This window comes from Meleagris gallopavo, chromosome 28, assembly GCF_905368555.1.
Source record: "Meleagris gallopavo chromosome 28, MGAL_WU_HG_1.1, whole genome shotgun sequence".
Lineage (NCBI taxonomy): Eukaryota > Metazoa > Chordata > Aves > Galliformes > Phasianidae > Meleagris > Meleagris gallopavo.
The window spans coordinates 4749249-4774261 of NC_139431.1; the positions used below are offsets into that span (position 1 = coordinate 4749249).

The 25013-nt window shown below is 47.8% G+C and overlaps 2 protein-coding genes and 1 long non-coding RNA gene across 8 annotated transcripts in view; 1 reads left to right on the forward strand and 2 right to left on the reverse strand.

Annotated features, from left to right (window-relative positions):
• Positions 1-78: 78 nt before the first annotated feature.
• On the reverse strand, positions 79-5648 carry LOC100538736 (triggering receptor expressed on myeloid cells 2-like). Its single transcript, XM_003207550.5, has 4 exons — positions 5594-5648; positions 2281-2625; positions 1902-1956; positions 79-1500 (listed from the first exon to the last, which is right to left on the reverse strand). Exons 1-4 carry the CDS (start codon positions 5631-5633, stop codon positions 1275-1277), a joined length of 666 nt encoding a protein of 221 aa, XP_003207598.1. The 5' UTR covers positions 5634-5648; the 3' UTR covers positions 79-1274.
• Positions 5649-5808: 160 nt separating this feature from the next.
• Positions 5809-23282, reverse strand: LOC100540282 (polymeric immunoglobulin receptor-like). 5 transcript variants are annotated; one of them, XM_085210264.1, is made up of 10 exons: positions 20684-23282; positions 14717-14807; positions 13419-13754; positions 12783-13112; positions 11428-11763; positions 10792-11121; positions 9744-9819; positions 9089-9222; positions 8673-8722; positions 5809-8243 (listed from the first exon to the last, which is right to left on the reverse strand). In XM_085210264.1, the coding sequence occupies exons 2-10, from the start codon at positions 14751-14753 to the stop codon at positions 8037-8039; spliced, it is 1836 nt and encodes a 611-aa protein (XP_085066390.1). In that variant the 5' UTR covers positions 14754-14807; positions 20684-23282; the 3' UTR covers positions 5809-8036. The 5 variants fall into 5 exon arrangements, with proteins under 5 accessions (XP_085066390.1, XP_085066389.1, XP_085066393.1 ...); XM_085210263.1 differs by lacking the exons at positions 14717-14807; positions 20684-23282 and adding an exon at positions 13958-14591; XM_085210267.1 differs by lacking the exons at positions 14717-14807; positions 20684-23282 and adding an exon at positions 13958-14569 and having other exon boundaries at positions 9119-9222.
• Positions 22702-25013, forward strand: part of LOC109371077 (uncharacterized) — a 28479-nt gene continuing 26167 nt past the window's right edge. Inside the window, exon 1 of one of the 2 annotated variants that reach the window (XR_014879895.1) lies at positions 22702-23263. This is a non-coding gene — a long non-coding RNA (uncharacterized LOC109371077). The remainder of the gene's footprint in view (positions 23264-25013) is intronic. The other variant, XR_014879896.1, reaches the window with a different exon arrangement.

Genomic DNA, 25013 nt, shown 5'->3' on the forward strand with positions numbered 1-25013 from the left:
TGTAAAACAGTACTGCTTGTTCTGAGTGATTTATTGTGAATTGTGTGCTCCAGCCTTTTATCATGAATCCACACTATGTAAGATAACCAGTTTGTTTTTATTTAGCTTTGTAGGCAATGCGGGAAGAAGTGTGAATGCATCGGGTTTGGGTTCTTCTTTGGACAGGTAATTGCAGCTTCCTTTTGGGGTATGATGAACAGTGATCCCCTTGAGAAAAAGAGCAGGTAAGTACAGAGAGACAGATCATTTTTGTGGTCATGGAATGATTTGAGAAATGAGGAAACAAGCTCAGAGCTGTGTGCAGATTTCACATCCCTTTGTTATGTTCTGCAGTTCTATATTCCTTTCCACACTGACTGCCTGCTAAGGATCCACTCTGTGCAAAGTGATCTTTGGTGTCTTGGAAAAAGAGACTGTGTCACCTAGCAGTACTGTGAGATGGCACAACACTGATAGATCTCACCTGAGCAGGAGATAAGTATTTGGAATAACTGCCTGATAGCGTGGTGCAGTTACTGGCAGTGACTGGAGGTGACAGCAGAGCACTGCACTGCCATAAGCATGGCAAAAACGTCCGTCTTTACGGACAGGAATCTTACAAACAAGTCTTAACAAAGCTGATTTCTAGACAACAATGCTAGCTTTCAGTAGAACCACATACGTCCATTTATACTTTGTGCTTTTGGGAGAAGCATTCATGGGTTCTGTAGACATGTGTAGGACATTCTGAATAAAAGCCAAGAACTCTTCAGCACTGTTCTTCAACGAATCAAAACTTCCTTGGGGGTTTGAGATGAAACAATGTCTTACCATTTTTGCACTGCGGATATGTGTGTGAGTGCACAAAAACACAAGGTGGTTGAGGTGTGTTAACCTGGACTCTTGTTTATGTTTACTGCTGTATCTGTGGTTTTACTTACAACAAGACATTATCTGTGCATTCCTGCGTCTGGGGAAGCATCTCTGCCACATGAGTTGCGTTGGATCTCTTGACAAAAAAATTTCATCTTCCTCCCTCCTCCCAGCCCTCAGTCCCACCCTCTTCCATCAGTTTCAGGTGTTACTGGCAGCATCATTTCAATTTGGTTGTGTTGGAGAAAGCTGGTCAGCAGCAATGAGAGAAGGTGGTAGATGGTGACATTCCTTCTCCAGTGTGATAGGTTTGTCAATACCTATATTTAGAAGTCAGTGCTCTTCTTTCTTACAGCAGGTGGCAAAGCTTTGCTAGAAAAAGCTTGATGTTCATTTCCCTGTTGATTCTCTTTGGTTCGGCTCTAAGCAGTGCTCTCCCAGGAGGGGCTGTTTCCACCATATGCATGCTCTACGAGGTCACCAGGGAAACGGAGGACCTGCTGTTTATTCAAGCTTGGCTTGTTCTGCTCTGTCTCTCTGTTTTTCATGCTGTTGCTAATGATAAAGATCAGCACAGCCACCACAAACTTAGTAGCCAGTAATCCAGCAATGATGTAGAGGACCGTGAAATCAGCTTCAGGAGGGATGCTATGGGGAAACATAAACACAACAAAATGAGCTTAGCAAGGAAGAGGATGAGTCAACCTTTAAATAAACTCTTGTATTTTGATAGGATAAAAGTGCAAAGGCGGTAACAACTCCTGTGAGTGGTACTCCCTGCCTGGGCACAACAGAGCCTGCGAGGTTAGAGCAACTGTAATAGGTTTTAACTGCAAGATCTCACATATGGATAAATTGCGATCTGCAGGATTTGGCTTGCCTGGCCCTGGAGCACTGCTTTCTGTTCAGAAACCAGGCAGCGGCTACAAGAGTTGTCATGCATTAGGAAGGGGCAGAGAATGTGCCTGTGGTGATATTCTTCTCAGCTTCAAATGGGATTACAGGTGCTAATCTAGTTTAGTCTTAGAAGAAGGAATATTATGGTTTACCTGGAGATGCTCTGCACAGCACTGGGCTCCTCTGGGATTTGGGTCTCCAGGACAGCTGGTGACAGAAACAGAACAGTTCAGTCTGCAAATGTTTCCATGTGATATTCAATGTGTCACAAAACCAGTGTTCCAGGTAGGCACAGGTAACCAAAGGGAGGCTGGGCACTGGGCTGCATGCTAGGAGGTTAGTCTGGGTGGTGACATGTGTTAGATGTCCTGTAGCAGTGAGTTTGTGTTGGTGTAAATTGGGAAATAAAAACAGGCTTGGGACTTCCTTAGAGACAGACAAAAGTAAATGTTTACCAAAGTACAGTCTTGGCATCTGCAGGGATGTGAAATTTGAGCAGGAACTCATGAAATTCAGAGCCCCAGGACCTACCTGTCAGCACATCCACTTGTACCTTCCGCAAGGTGTTTGTTTCCCCCAGATGGTCAGTTCTGCACTGGTACAGCCCGGCGTCCTGCTTCCTGAGTCGCCTCATGGTCACTGTCAGGACCCCATCCTGGATGTTGTCGCTGATGGAAGTGGTGCCGTTCCTGTTCTTCAGGAATGGCAGCCAGAAGCGGCGGGCGCTCACCACGTGTTGGCACTTACTCCCATCGATCTGTTTGCACCAGCTCTTCTCTTTCCACCGCTGCTGCCGGGGGTTATAGGTGCAGTTCACAGATATGGTTCCCCCCTCCATTCCGTACACCGTAGTGATGTTCTCTGCAGTGCAGGATGCTAGGAAAGGAGGAGAAAGTTGTGGTGAGCCACAACTTTCATATCTATCCCTTACTACTATGCTTGTGCTAAACAAATGTCATTTTCCTCTTCTACAACTGTGTTGATGGCTGCTGCCAACTGCAGGGCTGGCTCACCTGCCTGCCCTGTCAAGAAAAATACAGTTTGCTCAGGTTCAGTCTTGGTTCAGACTTCCTTGAAATAGGCCTGTAGTGATCCTACTGACTGGTGTGTCATTTGGCTCTTGCCGAGCAGCTTTTCCTGTGGGAGTTTGCAGATCTTCTGAAGCTCAGCAAATTTTGGTCTGCATCTTCCCCTTCTGGCCCTGCAGTGACTGCTCTGGATTGCAGTCTGGAGCTCAGTTTGTCACACTTGTGGTCACTGTGCTCCTGCCCAGTAAGGGGAGACACTTTGTCAGCATGACTAGGGGACTTAAATAGGAACTTGTGTTTTCCTCTGACCTGGAGGGGCACAAAGCTGGGCATTCAAGCAGGTTGACTTGGCACTAGGTGAACTGGCTTGGTTTTACAAGGTGTTTTTATGAGGCAGGTCATCACGGAATCACAGAATTGTAGGGGTTGGAAGGGACCTCTAGAGATCGTTGAGTCCAACCCTCCTGCAAAGCAGGCTCCCTACAGCAGGCTGCACAGGTAGGCATCCAGACAGGTCATCTTGGCCCAGTAATAACTCGTCATTTCTCAGCAGTCTTTAGTTAGTTTCTCCTTGCTGTAACACCCCTTCTTTGAAGCATGCAGCCTGCCTACTTGCAAACAGCTGCAGCAAGGCAGCTTGCTTCAGGCTTTAGCCTTGAGCTCAACCCTTCCACATATGTTCAGAGGTGCAGATTTGGCTCTGATGCTTGCTCTGCTGTGAAAAAGGTCCCATGCAGTAAACGCCTATAAAGTTGGTCACAATTTTAGGGCCCTTTACAGAGCCAAAGGAAAGCAGAACAGCCTTGGCAGGTGCTGAAATCAAAGAGAGATAGAAACAAGTGACCAGCTGGCTGTTTAGCAGGTTGCTTGTTATTCGCATTCCTGACTTCTGATTCCAGAGTCTTTGCAGATTGTTTCATCCTGTCTTTTTCATAACCTATTAATTTTAATCCTGTTGATAACTGGTCTGCAGCTGCTTGGCTTTTTTTGTTCTAGTTCCTTATTTCTAATTTCCATTTCCTCCTTATAGTGGGCAAAGGCAGAAGGGAAAGTCTATTAATACTTAGAAAGAGAAGTACAGAGTATTATTTCTGGAAATCTATGTAGATTCTGTGGCAAGATAAATAATGCTAAAACAGGAGTAAATTAAAAAATGGGTTGTTGTGAGGCCTTTGTGTTGGCAGAGCCTTATCGTAAAACATCTTAAAATAATTTTAAACATTCTAAGTGCTTTGTAAGCTAGAAGAAAAAAGAAGCTGAAGGTCTTTCAGGCTTTCCTAGAGGATGGCATAAAAATGGATCTACGCTCTCCAGTCATCCATCACCTACAAACTTTCATCCTGCTGTTTTGTTCCACTCAGTGGTCCCAGGGAAGGCTTTACCTCTCTGCACGTCCAGTCCCAGGAGAGCCAACTAAATGTTGTAATTCCACCTCTTATTTCTCCTGCACACCCTTTTCCTCCCGTGTTCAGCTAGGCTTTCAGTTCCTGGAGCAGGCCCTGGTTTTGCTTTTACGGACCAGAAACACTGTTGCAAAGCAGTGCCTTGATAGTCATGGCATTTGAAGATTTGCTGATGCCCCAGTGGAAAACTTTGTGTCATTATCTTTTCGGCTGGTTCTGCTGACAGGTCATTTACTGTTAGTGTTCCTCCTCCCTTTTTTGCTACTGAAAAAAGCAGTGTGGACTTTTTTCCAAATTCAGACTTCAGTCAGAATTGAGATTCTGTGTTCCCAAAGCCTGTATGTGCACCTCCATGTGTTCCAGGAATCTGGCATCTCTAGAATTTACCTGGAAAGAGAAGGCTATCAGCTGAGAATACCAGCTGGATCCTGTGCCTTGTTTCCCACTGCTCTCCAAGCTGAAAATAATCAAAGACTGGGAGTGTTATTCTCCACAGAGATGTGCTCCCTAGCTTATGTATTTCTTTGTGATGCCCAAAGGATGTCTCTACTTCACTGAGTTTTATTTTCCTCCTGTTGAACCACAGCTGTTGCGATTTACATTCAACCTCCTACGAATGCAAACAAATAGAATTTTGCAGTTTCACTCTGAGAAAGCACACAGGACTTCTGTAAACATTGTTTCATCTTCTGACTCAAAAGGATCCCTGTGAGGAAAGCTCAGTGCTTGGGTCACAGAATCATTTCAGAATCATTAGAAGTCATCTACTCCAACTCCCCTGCAGTGCACAGGGACACCCACAGCTCTATCAGTGCTGACAGCCCCATCCCCTGCCCGCGGGGGTCTCCAAGGAAGGGACACCACTGCCTCTCTGGGCAGCCTGTGCAGTGCCTCACCGCCCTCATCACAGTCAACGTTTTTCTTATATCCAATCCTAAATCTTCCCTCTTTTAATTTGAAACCATTTCCCCTTGTCTTATCACACAGACCCTGCTACAGAGTCTGCCCTCTGTTTTCTTACAGCCCCTTTGTTAAATTAAAGGTATAGAGCAAACTTGGAAGAAGTTTGACATCCCTGACATCCCTGCAGTGTAACAAGGGAGGAAGAGCAGGGTGCAGAATGCACTGCAAAGCTCCAGGTTCCCTCTGCTTGTACTGTGTTGCACCTTGCAATGTGCAGACATTAAGGCTATCCATAGTAAATGATTGTATTGTTTTTTCCAAAGATCTGCATGCTACAATGAAGATACCGTTGCATCCAGAAGGAGCTGCTGCATCTCAAGGCCTGTGCAGTCTTGTTTGTTGTAATCATTATCTCATAGAAGTGATTACTCTGAAGATAGAGACTAAGTTCTTGCATCAGTTCTTTACCCTACCTGTTATCATAACCCCAGGCCATGTATGCTTTCTTACCTGAGAAGAAGACCAAGATGAGGTGCATGAGTTTCTCCATGTCTATCCAGCAGAGAAGGGGGCAAGAGAGGAGTCCAGACAGAAGTGAGAAGGGCTGTTGCCCAAGAGCAGTTTGCTTTTCTCCTCTCCTAGCTCTGCCGGAAGGAATGAGCACAGGAACTTGGCATCTTTTTTGTCCTGCATGTTGAGCAATTCACCAGGGATGGGCATTTCTCTCACTGGCTGAAAATTCAGGCATCAGCTTTGCCCGCTCACAGCCACAATTTAGTCTAGACAGCCTGAAAGAGAGCGTCATGTGGTGGCCCCTGGTATCGTTAGCAAACTGATGGGCTGCCCTTTTTAATTTGTTGGATTTGCTTACTTGAGGTGTTCCATTCAAATGCTGATAAAACCTTGCTTGTCTTACAGAAACAGGCAGATAAATCTGCAGGTCTGTGTGTTAGTAAATGTGCCTTGTTTTCTTTAATTAGTGTTTAAGAAAATGGTACCTAAAAATTCTCTGTGGGTTTTTCTAACTTCCATTTTTTTATTTCTTGCACCAAAAAGCTCAAGTCTGGATTCTCTTTCATGAGAAGCAACTGTGATCCTGAAAATGTATTTCTTGCATTTTATTATCTTTTACCATTACTATTCCACTGTTTGACCCAGTGTAACTGACTGTATGAATAGTTAGGGGAGTCATAGGCTGGGTGATCCTTTCCAGGTTTTTTCCATTTTCTTTTTCTTCCTTTCATTTCAAGTTAAACTCTGATGTCTCAAAGAACAAATCAGCATCTCTACTGCAGCCATAGCAAGAGAGGCCTGTCAGAAAGCTGGATGTGACAGGCCTGTGAATAACAGGTGGTCCAGGCTTCTTTAATCTGCCACCTGTCTGCAGAGCTTGGAGCAGCTGAGTAAGTGCCAGGGCTTTTATTTGGTACCAGGGTGAGTAGAGCACAGAGCTGCAGGGACACAGAGCTACGTCTCAGTCTGGCTAATAGTTGATTCAGAGGTGTCTGATGGGAACCTAGAGAGCAAGTCCATTGGGAATATGTTTCCTAGTTTATGGTGGGGTTATTCAGGTAGCAGGGAGCTGGTCAGGTCCCTCCCAGTCCAGTGTTCTTTGGCAACTCTTGGAAGCCTGCATCAGCTGCACCCGGGACTTATATTGTGTATCCAATTTACTTGGGACATTTATATCTGTAAGTGATCTGCTCTTGAATTACCAGCATTTCCTTTCTCTTGTATCACCTGATGTTGAAAACAGCCTACTTGTGCTCATACTTCTTCTTCTGTTGCCTTTGCAATACTTCCTGAAACTTTGCTAAGCTTATCATAGAATCATAAAACAACTTGGGTTGGAGGGGACCTGAAGGATCATCTAATTCCAACCCCCGACCGTGGGCAGGATTGCCAATTTCTTGCTGTCAATTTCTTCTGTCAGTTTTTTGCTCTGTGCTGCTGTCTGTATGGACTTTCCTCATGTCTGGCTCAGGGCTCACTTGTGCAGTTGGCAGATGGCAAATTCTGTTCAAAAACACCCAGTGCCCTATCCATTCCTTGGGTGTGGTGCCACATGCTCCCTTCCTTCCTTTCTCCAGAAACACTCGTTTTTTGTTGTCTCGGTTTGTCTCTGTTCCATGCTGCTTTGGTTCAAGCAGCCAGTTTGTCTTCTTGAAGAACAGGTGTAAGAGCAAGCCAGCCAGAAGCTTTTGAACAGAATGAAAGTCTCTGATTAGGAGGTCTTAAAGGATGGGGCACTCTGTGCTCCATTAAGGTACATCTGTGCTTGCACTCAGTAGTGACCTCACCTTCTTTCCGTCCTACACCCAAATCCAGCACACATGCCCTTTTTCTTGATTGATGGGTGAGTATTTAGCTTAGTTGGAAACCTCTTTCCATCTTATTTCTTACCGAGGCAGGCTGATAAACGTAGGGATTTGCATAAAGTATCAAAAACTGTATGCATTGTGGATGTGCACCACTGTTTTGTTCTTAGAAGACCTTCTGATGCTCAGATTCTTATAGCAAAACCCTCAGCTTGCACAACTCGCAGAGCACTGTTTCAGCTTGTTGCAGTACACTCAGGCTACCTGCCTTCAGGCTGATGCTGGTTCTGCTTATTCCTAGAACCCAGTGCTCATATCCGCCACCCACCACAAACAAACCCAGTGGCAGCAAGGTGAGAGTCCTCCATACCTGCCTCTCCCAGAGAGGCTGCATTTTAATAGAATCAAAAAAAGCAAATGTGCAGTCGATCCTGAGAGTTACCAAGCACCTCTCTGACCTAAGAGGATCTTCACACTTGTGACAAATTTCTAGAAGGAAAGAGATCTTAAAATGCATAGGCAATGTACATGTGGCAGCAAAACCTTAATTCTTTCCCCAGTGTTCATGTACTATTCTCCATTCCCGCTTTATATTGCAGTTCTCCCATTTCTGGATTGCTTTAGGATTCTGTGCTTCATCCTTTATCATTCTTAGGTAACTGCTTGTGTGTAATGATAGCATATTCCACATTTTCATCTATGGGTTTCCTGGGAGTCTGACTCAGTTCAACATTACAGTAGAGAGGTTCATCAGAGCTGAGCTGGGGTTTAAAGTCCAGGGTAATGTAATTTAGATCTCTGCTGTCATCTGTGGTTCTTCCCATTCTTTCAGTGCTCTCAAGCTATAAAAAGGAAGAGCAAACAGTAGTCAGCATCATTCGGTGCCAAGGTACAGCTGTTATCAAGGGAACAAGATTCTTCCAGGAGAAGTTGTGTGAAGTCACCTCTGGTCATGGCAGAGGAAGAAGAAACAGAAAACCCTTTCTTTAATCTCCTCTCCTTGAGACAGGCTACAGTTTAATCTTCTAACTTTGCTTTCTAGTCTTTCAGTCGTTTCTCAGAGATTACTAGAATTTTCTCCACCTTGGGTTCATTTTTATTTTTTCCAGTGGAATTTTCCTTGCACTGCCCCCACGTTCCTTTCTGTGGTGATATTAAATAGAACTTCCCCTCACACTCAAAACCAAAAATGGGTCTTCATCATGTGGGTCAGCCAGCTCCTCACAGGTAATGGATTCAGGTACCAAATGGAAATCAGTCATATTCCTTACCTGCGCTGCGCTCTCTGGTTTGTCATAGGTGTCCTCTGGTTGTCTGTTACCTTTGGAAAGAGCCAGAGTCAGAGTTTTTAGAAGCAGAGAAGCCCATAACAATGCCTGGTCATTGGCTGTGCTCCAAGGAGTTTTGGGGAGGCTTTGGGATTGCCCAGTGATGGAAGTGATGGATGCCAATGGGACCCATCCACCCTGAGTCTGGTGAATGTGCTTCTCCCAGTTTACTTCTCTAAAATGGTAGGAGGTGTTTTGTGCAGAGTCTCGGGGAACATGGGTTTGATTTACTGGGAGATCACAGCAAGGAGCCTGCCTTTGAGGCTTCCCAGCCTAATCTATGTTATCTTCCCCAGAGTTCTGTGAATTGGGAATAATCTTGCTTGAAGAGGAAAAATGATGGTTAGAGAAGGACCCACCTGGAATCACAGAAAAAAAATCACCAATACCTCCTGTCTTCAGCTTCTTGCGCTGCCTGATGCCCAGTGTTGTTGTGATGGCCAGTGCCAGGATGAGCAGGATGCACAGAACCACAGAGATTACGATGGTGTTCCTTTGCAGGAAGAGCAAGGATGTTATCAATGCTAGTTACCAATAGCTAGCAGAGCCTATTACCAAAAAAGGGGGCAGGAATAGCTTTTATACACTAGGAAGGAGGCGGGTGGAACTAGCTGATCTTTAAGGTCCTTTCCAACCTAAGCCATTCTATGATTCTAGTCTTCATGCTTTTAAAACAAAACACTATTCAAAGTTCAGAGCACAATTCCAGGCTCTCAGGAGCAGGTACTGCTTCTTCCTCCTGAGTTTTCCTGCACCTGACGCAGTGGGAGTTGATGTATATTGTGCTCTTAAGTGCTGCTGCAATGTTCATGACAGGAAGTCCAAAGGGGAAGAAAATTCTTTACATTTAAAAAACAGAACAAAAAAACAGTAAATAGAAGAAAGAAATAGCAGGTAAAGAGTATTTTGCTGTTAACTATTCATCAGTATCCTGTATACGCCAGGGAGACAGGCACGAACAGGACATCAATAACTTGTCTGTGCATAAAATCAGCAAGTTTCTTTAAGCCTTACCATGGTTGTGTGCTGTTGCCAGAAGAATTTTTCTGACTTGAGCCTGTAGTAACTGACAGAGTTGTTGCAGCTGGTACTGCAATCACAAACATGAATAGGAGAATAATTACTGGGCTGTTTTGCCATTACCATCTAAACTTCCCTGCCATTGCTACCACAGATAGACAGATATAAATCTGTGTGCACCAATAAAAAGTGCCCAGGGTATAACTTGTGTCATCAGGACCTGCTGGGAGCAAGCAAAGCAGTGTGTAAGGATGAAAAGGAAGAAGGGAGAGGGAAGGAGCTTAAGAGGAGCCCTGCTTTCCATGTCAATACAGTATGTAGCAGAAGTACTATAAGTGCAGTTAGAAGTGCTGAGCTGTCCCCTCTGGGCATCTGGGTTGCTATATTCCTGCAGTGATGCTCTGCCAGATTCCTGACAGAGCACAGCATGGTGTTGGTTTGCCAGAATCAAGTGTCTAAACATTATCACTTATTAAGAGAATGCTGAAAGAGATAAAACATCTGTAAAATATGAGTCTAAATCTGTGTTGCAACCAAATGTGAAGGTCTTAATAGCCTTTGAAATCCAAGGGATGAGTTGCTGTAAAGGAACAGAAGTAGTATCATGAGCATGGGTGGTAGGAACACCTCTGAATATGACGGAAACTTCTGTAAAATGCGAGAGAAGCAATACAGTAGATGTGTGTGTAAGGTCAGATTCCTGCTGCTGTTCCATAACAAAATGTCTGTGAGAAAGTAAAATCATATAGGGCTTGGGCATAGAAAATCATCCTAATGTACCTACCCCACTGGAAGATGCACTAATTTGGACAGCACAGAAAGTAGAGGGGAGAATAAGAAAGAATCTGGAATCTACAACCAGCCATGTTTTCATACAGGTCAGTAGTTCTCAGTGGTTTTGGGAGCCCCAGTGTTGACTCTGCAGGGAGTGATGTGGGTCTGTGCTGCACGTGGACAGCACTGGGCTCCTTCTTGGTGGGCACAGGGGAGAAGGGAGACTGAGCCAGGGAGGTGAGGTCAAAACCTGCCAGCAGGTACTCACTCTTGTCCACAGAGAGCCTGACCTCCATTATCCGGGTGAATGCAGGGCGTTGAGAGGGGTTGTAGAGTGCACACCAGTACACACCAGAGTCCTGTGCCTGCAGCCTGTCCATGGTGATGGTGACAGTCTCAGTCTGGGCATCATCCTGGATTGAGCTGCTTTTGTTCCAGACTCTTCTGCTGCCCCACGTGTAAGAGGAACCTGTGCTCACTACTAGTGAGCACTCAGCCTGACCTTGTTGTCGGCACCAGGCTTTTCTTCCCGAGCTGTAGCCCAGGGCCCCGTATGGGCACTGCACGGAGAGACTGTCCAGCTCCCACTTGTGTAACTCTGCAAAGAGCATATTGGTGGTGAGCGTCAGTGGTGGGCATGAGGGCATCCTGCTCCTGGCCCGAGCTGGGCTGGGACCAGCCATCAGCCAGGGCGGGGGGCTTTGGGCAGGGCAGAGCTGGGTGCCCCCAGGGCAGTGGGCTTTGTGGGGCTCCTTCACAGCATGCGCTGAACGGGGCAGGCGGTGGGCGAGGGTGGGAGGCTGGGGGCTGAGGGGGTCGAGGGAAGGCAGGAGGATGGAGCGGGGCAGCAGCAGTGTTGTCCTCTGACAGGATGTGAGTTTGTGTGGGAAAAAATAGTACTCACCCTTGTAAACATTCAGCGAGATGGTCTTTAGTGGAACGTAGTTGCTGCTGTACATACAGGAATATATGCCTGAATCTTCTGCCTGGAGGTGAGACATGGTGATGGACATGGTTCTGTTGTCATCCTGTATTGTAATATGGCCCTGCCTGGCCCTGTCTGAATATATGTACTGCATTGAGGCAAGTGTCCACGCTACAAGTTCGCATCGTGCATTTCTTACACGGCACCAGGCTTTCAGCTGCTTGTTGTCAGGCTGTGTTGCATAAGGGCAATCGATAGAGAACGTGCTTCCTTCCCGTTGGCTCATCTCAGCTTCAGGTGTTCGGGCTGGGAGACCTGCAAGTATGGGCTCTGGTGAGTTACAGGGAAGCAGATGCAGGGTTCCTCCAGACATGCAGACATATGACCACTGAGCTTCCTTCCCTCTTGGATGCTTGTGGCTTCATGAACTCCGTGAATCACAGATTAGTTCCCTTCCACACTGACGTGCTTGGAAATGTGAAACTTGGGTTCTGTTGGGAAATGCTGAGATTTGAACTGTGGCCGTGGCTGTGCTATAAAAATTAGTGTCTTTGACTTAAAATTTGCTACGTGCAGTTGCTGGAGGAGTTGTTTTTTTTTTTTTCAAGCCCTAATGAAACCGTGTTTGGCAGTGTTGGAAGATGCCCAGAGCACAGCCCATTGTTACTGCCCCTTATTGCAGGGGAATGAGGAACAGCCCCCCAGCTTTTCACAGCAGCCTGCAGCTCCTGTGAGCTACATCCTCCAAGGACATCTGGTGGCTCTGAGATGTGAGGCTCTGCTGTGTGCAGGCTGCCCTGGCTCCCCATGGGGTTTGTACACTAGGACGTTGGATCTTAGGAAAAGAACAGGTGGAAGCATCTCAGCGTGCCTGGATATTGTCACTTATTAAACATGACAATGATAGAATATCTAGAAGGAATGTATTTTGATATGGATGTAAGTATGGGATTCAACCAAAATGCAGTGCAAGACCAGAGCAAGAAAAATGTTTGGCAGTAGGGGAAGTCTGCAGCAGAAGCCCAGTGTGAGTGACCGAGTGGGGAACAGGGAAAGCTGCTTCTGGAGCACCTGGGTCAGCCCTGCTGGAAGAACTGTGCTGATTGTCCTGACTGTGAGAGCTTCTGAGAGCCTCCCCTGCAGTGTGAGAGGCCATGGCTTTGGCTCGACAGTGCTCCAAAGTAGCCACCACTATGTCCACCAAACAGACAGACACACCGAGAGTCGTGGGAGGTGCTGTGCATGGGCAGCACTGGGCTCCTTCTTGGTGGGCACAGGGGAGAAGGGAGACTGAGCCAGGGAGGTGAGGTCAAAACCTGCCAGCAGGTACTCACTCTTGTCCACAGAGAGCCTGACCTCCATTATCCGGGTGAATGCAGGGCGTTGAGAGGGGTTGTAGAGTGCACACCAGTACACACCAGAGTCCTGTGCCTGCAGCCTGTCCATGGTGATGGTGACAGTCTCAGTCTGGGCATCATCCTGGATTGAGCTGCTTTTGTTCCAGACTCTGCTGCTGCCCCACGTGTAAGAGGAACCTGTGCTCACTACTAGTGAGCACTCAGCCTGACCTTGTTGTCGGCACCAGGCTTTTCTTCCCCAGCTGTAGCCCAGGGCCCCGTATGGGCACTGCACGGAGAGACTGTCCAGCTCCCACTTGTGTAACTCTGCAAAGAGCATATTGGTGGTGAGCGTCAGTGGTGGGCATGAGGGCATCCTGCTCCTGGCCCGAGCTGGGCTGGGACCAGCCATCAGCCAGGGCGGGGGGCTTTGGGCAGGGCAGAGCTGGGTGCCCCCAGGGCAGTGGGCTTTGTGGGGCTCCTTCACAGCATGCGCTGAACGGGGCAGGCGGTGGGCGAGGGTGGGAGGCTGGGGGCTGAGGGGGTCGAGGGAAGGCAGGAGGATGGAGCGGGGCAGCAGCAGTGTTGTCCTCTGACAGGATGTGAGTTTGTGTGGGAAAAAATAGTACTCACCCTTGTAAACATTCAGCGAGATGGTCTTTAGTGGAACGTAGTTGCTGCTGTACACACAGGAATATATGCCTGAGTCTTCTGCCTGGAGGTGAGACATGGTGATGGACACGGTTCTGTTGTCATCCTGTATTGTAATATGGCCCTGCCTGGCCTTGTCTGAGTATCTGTACTGCGTTGAGGCAAGTGTCCACACTGCAAGCTCGCATCGTGCATTTCTTACACGGCACCAGGCTTTCGGTTGCTTGTCGCCAGGCTGTGTTGCATAAGGGCACTCGATAGAGAACGTGCTTCCTTCCCGTTGGCTCATCTCAGCTTCAGGTGTTCGGGCTGGGAGACCTGCAAGTATGGGCTCTGGTGAGTTACACCTCTGCACCCACAGAATGGCTTCAGCTGGGAGCATTGAGGAGGCTGGGGTGGGATGGTGAGAGCTGGAGCTGCTGCCCCTGCCCTGCACTGCCCTCCCCTGCCCTTCCTCAGCACTGCAGGATCGGGAAGGGTGTCCCATGGGACGCCCCTAATGTGCCCAGCCCTCCTCTTACCTGGGCAGCAGAGCAGCAACAGGAGGAGGACTCTCAGCTCCATGCCGTCCTCAGGCACAGGGCAGGGGCATTGCTGGGGGCTGCCCCACCTGCCCGTTCCAAAGCGTCTGCCTTGTGAGCCTTCCGTCCTCACACTGACGCTGCTGGAGGAAGTCCCTGACGTCTTGCCTTCCCTCAGAAATCTTTCACCATATTTTGCAATGAAACTGATACCAAGATTATTTCAGGGTTCGTTTGGGGAAGTGGCTGTGGGCAGAGCTCAGCCCATACTGAAAAGAGAGGCTCTTTGTTGTGCTGTTGTCCCCCCTCTGCTCTCACACTGGTGGCAATGGAGCACTTTTGAATGTTCCAAGGCATAGGAGATGAAGCATGACCTTGGCCTTGGCCCAGCCATGGCCAGAATGTCCCCTCCAAGACATGGTAGCAGTGAGGGCAGGACTGTGCGTGCAGCCTTATAAGCCTTTCTCCTCCTACGTGTCAAATAATGATTCCTTTCCCTTCCCTTCCCTCTGCTTACCACTTAGTCTTAAGAAATACTTTCTCTTTTGACATAATGTCACAACTTTGAAGTCACTTTTTTTGTGAAGAATTTTCTCATGTTTCACAACAGATAATGTTTCCCTCTTCCTCCCTTCTTGATAAATAAAGGGGATTCTTTTGTCCCTTGGGGAAGAAGCAGACAGTGCCTGGCAGGACCTGCTGTTTTCTACCCTTGCTGCTCTGGCTGGCCCACACTGCCCTGTTTACCTGGTGGCTCACCTGTTTTATTTCTGCTTCTTACTGACGGTTGTTTCATTGGAGTTAAAGCGAGTCTTTAGAAAAGGAGAATGGAAGGTTGTTTGCCATTCACCTGCAAGTAAAATACATTCAGTAAGAATTGAACTTCTTTGGTGACAGGAAACAAAGTGAAACTGTCTGGACAGGCAAGTATGCAGAAGGAAGATCAGAACAGCTGTTTGCACCCTTCTGTCCCACACTGGCACTGCTGGAGAAAGTGGCTGAGCTTTGTGGCTACAGCTTGGCTTAGTGTAGAAATCCTTCTCTACAGCTGAACAACCAAATTAATGCACGAGTGATTAAATCGTCCATGTCAACAGAATTTGGCCAGTTCAGAAGACACAGAGGCATTAGACAGAACCCAGGGACCTCCCCTTGAAACTGCTGTGCCTTTCTCTGCCCTTCAAGACAGTGACAATAAAGAAGCAAAGAGGCAGTAAATTCCTCTGCCTTCCTGCTGCCAGCAGATGTGCTCACAGCAGTCTCCCCTGGGCCAGTGCCTACCTGCTTTGCTCCATCAGAGCAGTGAGAAAGACTGTTCTGACACCCCGGCTGCAAATAATTTCCAATTATATGAATAAGCAGCTTATTAACAATACATTCCAGCTAATCATTTTGTGCTAAGATATCTTCACGTTGTCTTTTCCCCAAATCCCTCTCTCATCAGGCACTTGATGCTGAATAACAAGAGGGGGGAACGGAGTGGCTCTCTTATGAACAAATCCCAAGTGTCTGCAATTACTTCAGTTTCTGCAACTGGTTGCCAACAAACTGAGCAGAGAACTGTGCTGCAGTGCTGCGGGAAAGGAGGAGGCATCACATCTGTGTTTGCTGTGCCTGTTGCAGGCTGAGTCCTGGAGCAGAGGAGCTCTCTGGAGCAGGACAGGTCAGGAAGAGGTGTCTGTGTAAGACTTAGTGGATTCCAGGAACAGCTGGGAAGTAATGAAGTTGGTCCCCTTACTGCATCTCTGTCAGAGGATCAATGTGGATTTTAATTATAACACTGCAGTAAATGAGATGAATGCAATCTCTGGAGACCACTTAGCCTACCCCAGCGACACACGCAGTAGGATCAACTCCTCCTGTGTCATTTCTGGAGATCAGTTTAACTAGTTGAGGTTGCAGCATTCTTCTGGTGATTTATTGCAGTGCTGCACCGTCCTGATTTGAAAGCTTTTCCTAAAGCTCCCTGCTATTCGAGTGCCTCTCTCCCTTTTGTATCTGCGGAGAACACAGGGAACAGATGATTCCCTTTCTTTTGCTCTGTGTGCAAAGACTCCTGCCTTGCCTCCCCTCAGTCTGTCACTCTGCACTAACCATCCCCAGTCCCTTTAATTTTCACTCCTGAGCTGTGTTTCCGGCAGCTTGGATCATTTTTGTTCTCTGAACAATCCCATCAATCCGCCTCTTCTCTGCCAATCCGCCTGGCATCCCTGGGGCCCCCTGAAGTTCCTCCAGAGCTTTTGCATCCGATCGAGGACGCAGCCTTGTAGTTGTTGCCTTCCGCACAAACTCCCTTCCTGCTCTTCTTGCTCCCGTTGCGACGAAACCCACGGCAGCCCCGAAGATGCAGCGGAGGCGGTGGGGCCGCTAGAGGGCAGAGGGCGATTAGGAATGGGGCACGGGGCTCCGGGCTGCCCCGAGCCGAGCTATCGGCCCGCACCCGGTCTGCGATGCCGGGAGCGGAATGGAAATGAACGGCACCGCTCAGCCAGAGGTCTGTGCCGGGCGGGCACAACGCTGGCAGTGGGCAGGTGCCTGTGCACAAAGAGAGTTTGGGGAGTCATAGAACTATGGAATCGTAGTTAGAAGAGGCTCACAAGGATCAAAGAGATTGCAAGAAGATAGCCAAGGAATCTCCTCTTCCAGGGCCATTTCTGTGAGACCTGTCGGGCTCTTTCTGGAGACATGTCGCCAGCAGAGAAACACAAACACGTCCTTGATCCTTGTCTGAGCCTGACTCTCTGCAGGGATGCAAGGCAGCAGGGATTGATGCTGAATAATTCTGGGAAAAGAGGCTGCTGGGATAAGGGAGAAGATAGGCTGCTAGGGGTGACCCAGGGAAACAGAAGCCGCAGCGATAGCCAGAGCCTGGCTGGGGAAGAACCAGGCAGAGCCAGGATGGCTGTGTGTGCTGGGGCTGCAGGGTGCAGGACGGGCGCTCTGTGTGCAGGACGTGGGCTCAGTGCAGCTCTGAAGGAGAAGAGGCCCCACAGCAGCAGCTTAGCGAGAGGCCTGGTGTTTGGTCTGTTCCACATCAATGGGGCGTCCAGCTGTGGCTGAGGATGAAAGCAAGCGAGAGAGAGAGGATTAAAGGCTCCCAGGGTCTCCTCTAACCCGCCTAAGACTCACTGAGAGGGCAGTGTGCGGCTTCAGGAAGGCTTCTTCATATGGAAAATATTATGTGAGGGAGAGAAAGCGAGGGGGAAGGGAAGAGGGAGAGTTCTGTCCAGAGCTCTGGGGGGGAACAGATCACAAAAACACTTTGGAGCCTCCAACCCGGCCCAAGGAGAAAGCAAAGCTCCACTGTAACCTCAGAGTGCAGCGGGGCATGGGTAGTGGGTTTAGGAGACCTTTGGGCAGGAGGTAAGTCCAAATGTGCAGAAAGAGAGAGAAAAAGGAAAGGATGAAAGAAGAGGAGAAGGGGAGAAGGGATATAGAGAAATTGGGGAGGAAAGAGAAGGCTGGCAAAAGGGAGGAGAAAGGAGAGATGGGGGGGGAGGTGGTGAAAAGCGGGATGAGGGACATGGAGGAGGGAGGTGGTGACAGGCCGGCTGTCTGCTCCGTTGTGTTGTTAACCAGGTCGCCAGGTGAAAGCCCCTGCACTCCTGGCCCTTTTCCTTCCCCCACCAAACTTCTCCCAGGAATGCCTGTGATGGGGAACAAATTGCTAACAGAAGTGAGACATTTTGCACCAAACGCAAGCAAGTTTCCAGTGAAAGGTTTCCTGTCAGCGGGTTGGGAGTGGAGGGTGTGGAGGCTTTCTGCCTGCTCTGGCAGAGTAATCCTGCAAGTTAACACGAAGCACTGGTTACAGTGCAGGATAAAGGACCTGAGGCTGGGCTTTCCTGCCTTCTGTTCTGGCTGCTGCCATTTGGCTGCTTTCATCCTCCGTTATTTTCTGCTTCGCCCCTGTGTGGCATTTGAGGCCTCATTAGCTGCTCCTCTACTCCCCCTGACCACCCCTCCCAGTGAGATCTCCCGAGAATTCACTGGCTTCCACTCCACTTTCCTCCTTGATTTATACTGTTGAACTGAATGACCTTCGCTGACCTCATTTTCATGACAGTGTGAGCACACACATCAGCGCCCGGCGAACGGCAGCGATCCTCCCTCCCTTGCAGTCCTGCCCTCTGAGCTGCAAGGACACTGGTGCTGCAGGTCGCACATGGGGTAGGTTTGGTGTGTGCTGTGTGCTGTGTGCTGCACAGGCACGCTGCCCATTGCCTGAATCTGCAGTGCTGTCTTGTGTACTAAAGCCCAGAAACATGGAAGGTGCTAGCTGCAAAACGCTGCTCTACCTATCCTTGCTTATATGGACGTTTAGCTGAACTGGTGTGCATGCAAAAGCAGTATGCAGAAAAATACTCCCGTGTATTTTCACTCACTGTACAGACAACCAGAAGTTTTCTCTCTTCCATTATCTGCATGTCAAGGGAGCCCTCAGATATATATGGCATCTCCCTGTGAGAAATGCACACCAATCTCCTTTTTATCTAGGTTGCTGTGTTCTTGGTCATCGCTGCAGAAACTGAAAAATTGCTAGATGGGCCAGACAACCCAAAACACACAGTTGAGAGATGTGCATTAACAACCTGTTCTGGACAAGCTTGCAAGGTGAGGGAACTTCTATTAGTACCAATTTGTGGTGCCTTGTGACTTTTGCTTGAAGAGGTGGATTTTAACTGGAGAAGAGATCTCTTCTCCCTAGGAGATACACCTGAGTCTCTGCTCCTGGTTTTCAGGAAGTTTGCCTCAAGTTCCTGAAGGTAAAAAGAGCAGCTGAGAACTGCTGCTGGGTTTTGGAACAGCATTTCAGCTCCAAGCCAGTTTGCCATACCCGAGCTGTACACCACCTGGCTTCCACTCCGGCATCCCAAAGCTGACCGTCTTCCACCCTCTTTCTAAATAGTTACCCCCTTCCCTAGCCCAGCGGTACATAAATCCCTTTGTCCCTTAGCCTGGAAATCTGCCTTCCTGTCCCTCCCTTCCCTGCCTTCCTGGGAAGTCAGTGTGGATATGGTGCTGCTGGCTTGCCTGTCTGAGCTGCTTAGTTAAGAATAATAAACAAACTCCTAAATGGAAGGATATTCTTTAAACCTGCCTTGTGCTGCCTGCCAGGGAATGCAGGCAGCGAAGCCCACCTCCTGTCCCCCTCCAGCCCCAGCTCCAGGCTCTCCTGAAACCTGATCTCCTTTGCTTTGGAGCTGCACCATGGCCTCTGTGTGCACCTTCCCCCCTGACCCTGTCTGGATTCTCCTGTCCTTTTCCTGACACACACCCAACAAGCACATGCTCCTTGCTCAGACACACACATCACTGAAGGGCACACAGTGACGCTGCCACAGCAAAGGTGCACGGTGCCCAGCACAGATGGGCATGGGGTTGATTTACACACTAGTCCACACATCCATTCAAATAGGTTTGCAAAAACACTATTAAAAGTGATGCAAACACTCGCTATGCCTACAACTAGAGGCTGTTCATTGCCTTGGGAAACCCACCTAGGCACTGAACTCAGATCAGAGGCAGGAGGACACTGGAAAGTGCACAGATGTGCAAGCGGTGCCCCCACAGCTCCACATGTGAAAAGCAGCGTGACACCAGGTGTGCAATGACATGGCAGCCTCAAGTCACAACCAGAAACACTGCAAAGCAAATCCTATAGCAGGCACGCTGATAAAACTGGCAAGCATGTGCCCTGATTTCTTCACACTCACTTTGTATGGTGGTGTCTGTCTATTTTCTTATTTTTCCACTTATCTTTCCTACATGTGCACTCTACATTCACTCTTATGCATCCCAGCTTTCCTATAGACTGCATTCTCCCATTTCCTGGATGTTTTGCTCTTACAAGGACATGCCACCACTACGACACCTTTCCATATACCTTTCTATATGCCTTGTCCAGTGGGTTTATACACCTCTGTCCTCGCGCACCTTTGAAGTGCAAACCTTCCTGTACGTATCTGTTTTGCTTTGATACCCTCCCTTCTCCAACACAGGTCTCTTTCCCCATCTCATGTTACTCATGTGCCTTGTTTAGGCAGACAGGCATCTTCTGCTGCTTGCTCTCCCACACAGCTTTCCAGCTTTCCTTTGCTATGGCCCATTTTCCTCATGCCAGCATTCACAGCTAGCAGGAAGAGGATGTCAGTTAGAGGCTAAGCAGTCCCTGGGACCCTCTGGCCCTGCCACACTTTTCAATCCTCTTCTAATTTTTCTCCTTCTCTTTTCAGAATTTATTGTTTTCAGCTCTCCTCCTCCTCAGTGCCTGCTAAAGGGAACTCGACTCCTCGCCTCTTGTTGTTTTCATCTTGAGAGAAAAGGAAAAACCCATTTTGCTCTTTCCCCAGCTCCAATTCCCCTTCCACCCCCACACCCTCCAACCCCCCTTCCCAGCCCTGAAACCTTTTCCTGATAGTGTTGCTGTAACTGTTCAATTAAACGAGCAATTACAAAATCAATCAAACCAAAACGCGTGCTGTGCACTGAGGGGGACCGACTGCAGAGTGGGGACGTCGCCTGAGCCTGTCCCAGCCTGAAGGCAGCTCAGCTCGCAGCTCAGCTGAAATCGTCTCGTTTGATGGTGAGCCATTGCTCTGAGGACACGCACTGTGCTTCCGTGGAGCTGTGCTCTGCTGTGTAAAGCCAGCACTACTGGCTTCACACCACCTGCAAATTTTTCCCTGTGTTAGGAAGAATTCTAGCAAAGCTCTTGCTGCTCACCATGGCCTTTGGTTTCAGTTGGCCTGTAAGAGGTGTGACAGCTGAAGGTGGGCTAAGTTCAGATGGGAATGGCTTCTGCAGCAATAGGAAGGAGGAAAAGTGATGTGGAGAAAATGGCACGGGTCCTGTGCAATTTCATCTGGTTATCCCTGGTGACTTTCTGTCTTCTTTTGTGCTTACGTTGCTGCTCCTGCTACACATCACACATCAAATCTGTGTGTGCCGAGGCTTTATGCCTGTTTTCTCACCAGGTGACACTCACACTGTCTTCCTCTCCATTATCTGCATCTCCTCAGAACAACATCCACGATTTTCACTGCAGGAATTCCCTCTGGACACCTGTGGCACTCTGGGTGCTGTCATCAGCAAGCAACCAGACTTTGCCTGACACAAAGTCACAAATCGTTCCAAAAACGAGCACAAACAAGAGAAGATGAATTGGAGAACAGGTTGAGTTAAGGGGAAAATGTGCAAAGCAGATGAGTTTTGCTTCATATGTGGACAGAATTGTGGCAGCTTTCCAGTGGCGTGAGGAAGCCAGCTTTGCATACAGTACTTAGGAGGAGATCCTGATCCTGCTCACAGGTACACCAGAGGCACTCCATCACCATCTCACCCGTTATCAGCTGAGGCAAATTTTCAGAGAATTTGGGACCACAGCTTGGTGGTAAGGACTGGAAAGGCTTTATTTTCTTATGAGCAACGAGTTTGAAAGGAACACCCTCTGAAAAAGCCCTTTGTCTTCAGATAGTCCATTTGAGCTGTCAGGAGGACATCTCCACCTTGCTGGTGGCTCCTGGTCCTCCTCTTAGAGGAAGACCTCCCACCAGATTTAAGGGAGGTAGGACTGGAGCTATTCAATGAGGCATTCTTATCCCAGACTTGACCCCGATTTTGCACAGTCAGAAGAGCAGCATCACAAAGACTTATCATTCCTTTAAGAGCAGAAATTTGGCGAGTTTCCTAGGGCAGGAGTCCAGTTTGGCTTAATTTTCAGTGAGTAATACTTAAAGCTTGGTGACCCCGCAGGTCCTATGGAAACACAGGGCTGTGTTGACACATTTCCTAATGCAGTCTACTCCATCAGGTGATACACAAGTCTTAAAATTTGCAAGGATGCTTCAGTAAGGTTCCCCACTCTCATTCTTTTTAGTTGGATTATACCATGATACTCTGGAATTTCATATATATTAAAATATGGAAGATAAGTACCAATACACAACTGCTACTTTACCCCATTCCAAGGTTCCCTGTGTCTGTTTCAGTATTCAGCGCTGTTGCAAGACTCATCTGTATCACCAACCATGTGGAAATGACAGGTTGAAGAGGGATGGAACGGAGAATAAATTGGCAGAGGGAGCAGTGGAGGTGGGCTGACTTTCTTTTGCCACCTGTCTTGCAGGCTCTATGTTATGACTGTATTGATACCACTTAGGGTGTATTTATTGGCTATGCCAGATGCCAAGAGTCTATGGCCTGCTGTTTGTGTAAATCTTATTAAATAATTCATAACATGCAGCCACCATGTATAAAGTTTTGTATAAAGCACTTCCCCCTACATTTTTCTTAGCATTGTTGCTGTCTTCTGGTCCGTGTCAGAGATGCAGTGCAGCAATGAAATCATGACCAGAGAAGACCCCAAATGCAGCTTGGAGAGCTGTAATTTCCACAGAAGTAGGAAATGCTAAAATTCTCAATAAACAAAAAATGAAAAGGGAAATACTGCTTTTGATATTTCCATCTCAAAAGATGAAGAAAAGATTAGAGCCCTATGGCTCAGGCTCTGAGCTTCCCCAGCTCCAAAACCCTGGCAAAGGGAACCTGGATGTGCAGTGCTCCTCACCCAGGCTCTCACCCACCACAGCAGTCCTGCGCCCTCAGGCTCTACTGCAAGGCAGGAAACCAGGCAGGTCCCCGATGGAGCTCTTTTGGTCAGAAGTTCCTTGTTTAAGTCAATGAAATCATTCTGTTTTGCCCAAGTGGAAGTGGCTGCTCCCTACGGGAAATTCCCAGCAGCCAGGCACCCCGAAGGCTGTGTCTTGGTCTCCTAGAGGACAACCCCCGCTGATTCTGGCTGTAGATTCAGGCCGGCTCTGCCTTTCTCTGGGCTCACGCCGGGTGCCTGCACTCGTATCCACGTGTCCCAGCAGGGCTGCTGGCCAGGCTGCATGTGGGCAGGTTACAACACATCGCTGGTGGGAGCAGGGAACCCCCCTGGCTCCTCGGAGGACAAACCCCTGTGGGAAATCAAGGCTTCAGCAGCTCCTGTTTGTGGTGATGTTTGCTGGTGGGTTCACGGACCTGAACACACAGTGGGGAAACTGCAAGGAACCATCTCCTGTCTGTAAGGACTTGCTCCAGACGTGCAGCGAGACGACTAGCAGGAAATTCAGCCCCTGCTCAGACGGGAGCGGCTCTCATGGCTGCAGCTCCCAGTCTGACTGCAGGTGCTCGGGAGCAGATGCTCTGCAGCACGGTGCTGGGCTGTGGCTCGGGGTGGCACCTGGTGCTCGTGCCAGGCGGTGGCACCGTGCAGAAGCCTTCGGTCCCGTCCAGCTGTCTGCCTGCCATCTATATTTGGTAAAAAAATGCTTGCGAGTTGTTTGTTTGTGGCTCCTTGGAAACCCCCCTTAAGAAATGGCTTCTTTTGTTTGGTTACTTGGGAAAAAAATATTTTCCCCTCCTCCTTTCACTATTTTGAAACACTGAAAAAGCAAAGCTTTAAGGAGCCGGGATATCAAGGACAGTCTGACAGCAGCAGCCTGCGGCTCCCGCGTGGCTCACAGCTCGCCTTGGTCCTCCTCTCTTGCAGGCACTTCTGCTCCACCTTCGTGTAAATTCTGACAATGAAAACACATCTAAATGTCCTCAAAGTTTCTCTTCCCATTGAAAAAGGGGATTTATTCTCTCTCTCTTTCTTTTTAATCAGAATTAATGTGATTCTAATGTGTTCCTTTTGATCTTCGGGGGATTTTTTTTTATACTGATGATCCCTAATTTTGAAATGATTTTTTTTTTTTTAATTGTTTTAAAAAGCTGCAGTGAAGGGGGGAAAAAAAAAACCCATCCTACATCTTTGGCACATCTTTAACCTTTAAGTACCTCTGGAAAAAAAATATTTAAAATATATGATACATTTTTAAACAGGGTGCTTTTGACAGGTCAGTTTCAAACCTCTCTCTCTTTTCTTGTGCTGTGTTGGAATAAGACAATTTTGCGGCTTGGATTTTTTTGACAGTTAAATTGCAATGTAGGCAGAGGGTGGAATAGGGATCCTGTCTCTTTAACTCTCTAACTAGACAAAGACTTTTCCCCTTTGAGAGCTGAGCCCGGGATCAGAACTGTCAGATGATCTCGTAGCACTTGGGAGAGTTTGCAAAGTCATAATTATATCTTTTAACCTGTCTTGCTCTTTGCAAAAGAAAGGTCCTATTATATTGAAATGAGATTATTAGCCATCAAATACTTTCTTTCTTGGGATTCTTCTTCTTTAAAAAAAATTCAAATACCTTAACTACTTTGCAATTGAATTTTTATAAGATTTACTTTTCACTAAATAAATGTTCTGTAGCAGCTATTTTTTTAAAGTATTTTTAAAAGGGTGTTTTCAATATGCAGATGCAAAAAAAAAAGAATCAGACTCAGTGTCTGAAATGTCACCTGTGTAATTAAAGGAAGGTAAAGTTCCAGAGCTTGGTGCAGTTTTATTCCCTGGCTTAGTTGGTGAGCCGTGCTGTTCAAAACCCTTCTGCTGATTTCATTGCCAAAAATGTTTCTTCCCGAAACCCAACAATTTTCAACCTTCCATTTTCTCTCTCTTCTTTTTTTTGCTTGTGTGTCTCTTCTTCTTCCTCGAAGTAGGGGAAAAAAAAAAAAAAAAAGAGACCCCAAATAAATTGAGAGGTTTTGTGAACAAAAAAATCCACGCCATTAAAATCACTGCACTGCTTTGTTCACATGTGCTTCACCAAAGGCAACAACTGCATCAGAGCAACGGGTAGCACCAGGAAGGTCAGTAATATGGTACCACACTGAAGAAAGAGCCTCTCAAACCAGCCCATTTGAGAACCAATTAGCACAATAATTCCTTACACCCCGATTTGAAGGTGGGGATTGGTTCCAGGTTGCACAAACCATAAACACTCAGCACGTGTTTGAGTTTCGAGCTGAGCAGGGGTTGAAATGAATATAAAGGAGCTACATGAACGATCTGGGCCCGATCTGCAGAGCTCTGAAGTCAGGGGAGGATGCTTCCAGCTGCTGCAGCGCCTTCGGATGGCACAGCCCTTTGTTGGCAGCAGGGCGTTGTGACCGAAGATGAGAGCGCTGC

Coding starts and splice junctions, on each gene's coding strand:
- LOC100540282 (XM_085210262.1), bottom strand. CDS start 13,818: ATGCTCCCAGCTGAAGCCATTCTGTGGGTGCAGAGGTGTAACTCACCA. Junction 11,764..12,782: donor CAGGCTCTCTGTGGACAAGA/GTGAGTACCTGC, acceptor CCATACTTGCAG/GTCTCCCAGCCCGAACACCT. Junction 8,244..8,672: donor AACCAGAGAGCGCAGCGCAG/GTAAGGAATATG, acceptor TCCTTTTTATAG/CTTGAGAGCACTGAAAGAAT.
- LOC100538736 (XM_003207550.5), bottom strand. CDS start 5,633: ATGGAGAAACTCATGCACCTCATCTTGGTCTTCTTCTCAG. Junction 2,626..5,593: donor CATCTTGGTCTTCTTCTCAG/GTAAGAAAGCAT, acceptor CTCCTTTCCTAG/CATCCTGCACTGCAGAGAAC. Junction 1,501..1,901: donor GCTGTGCAGAGCATCTCCAG/GTAAACCATAAT, acceptor GTTTCCCCATAG/CATCCCTCCTGAAGCTGATT.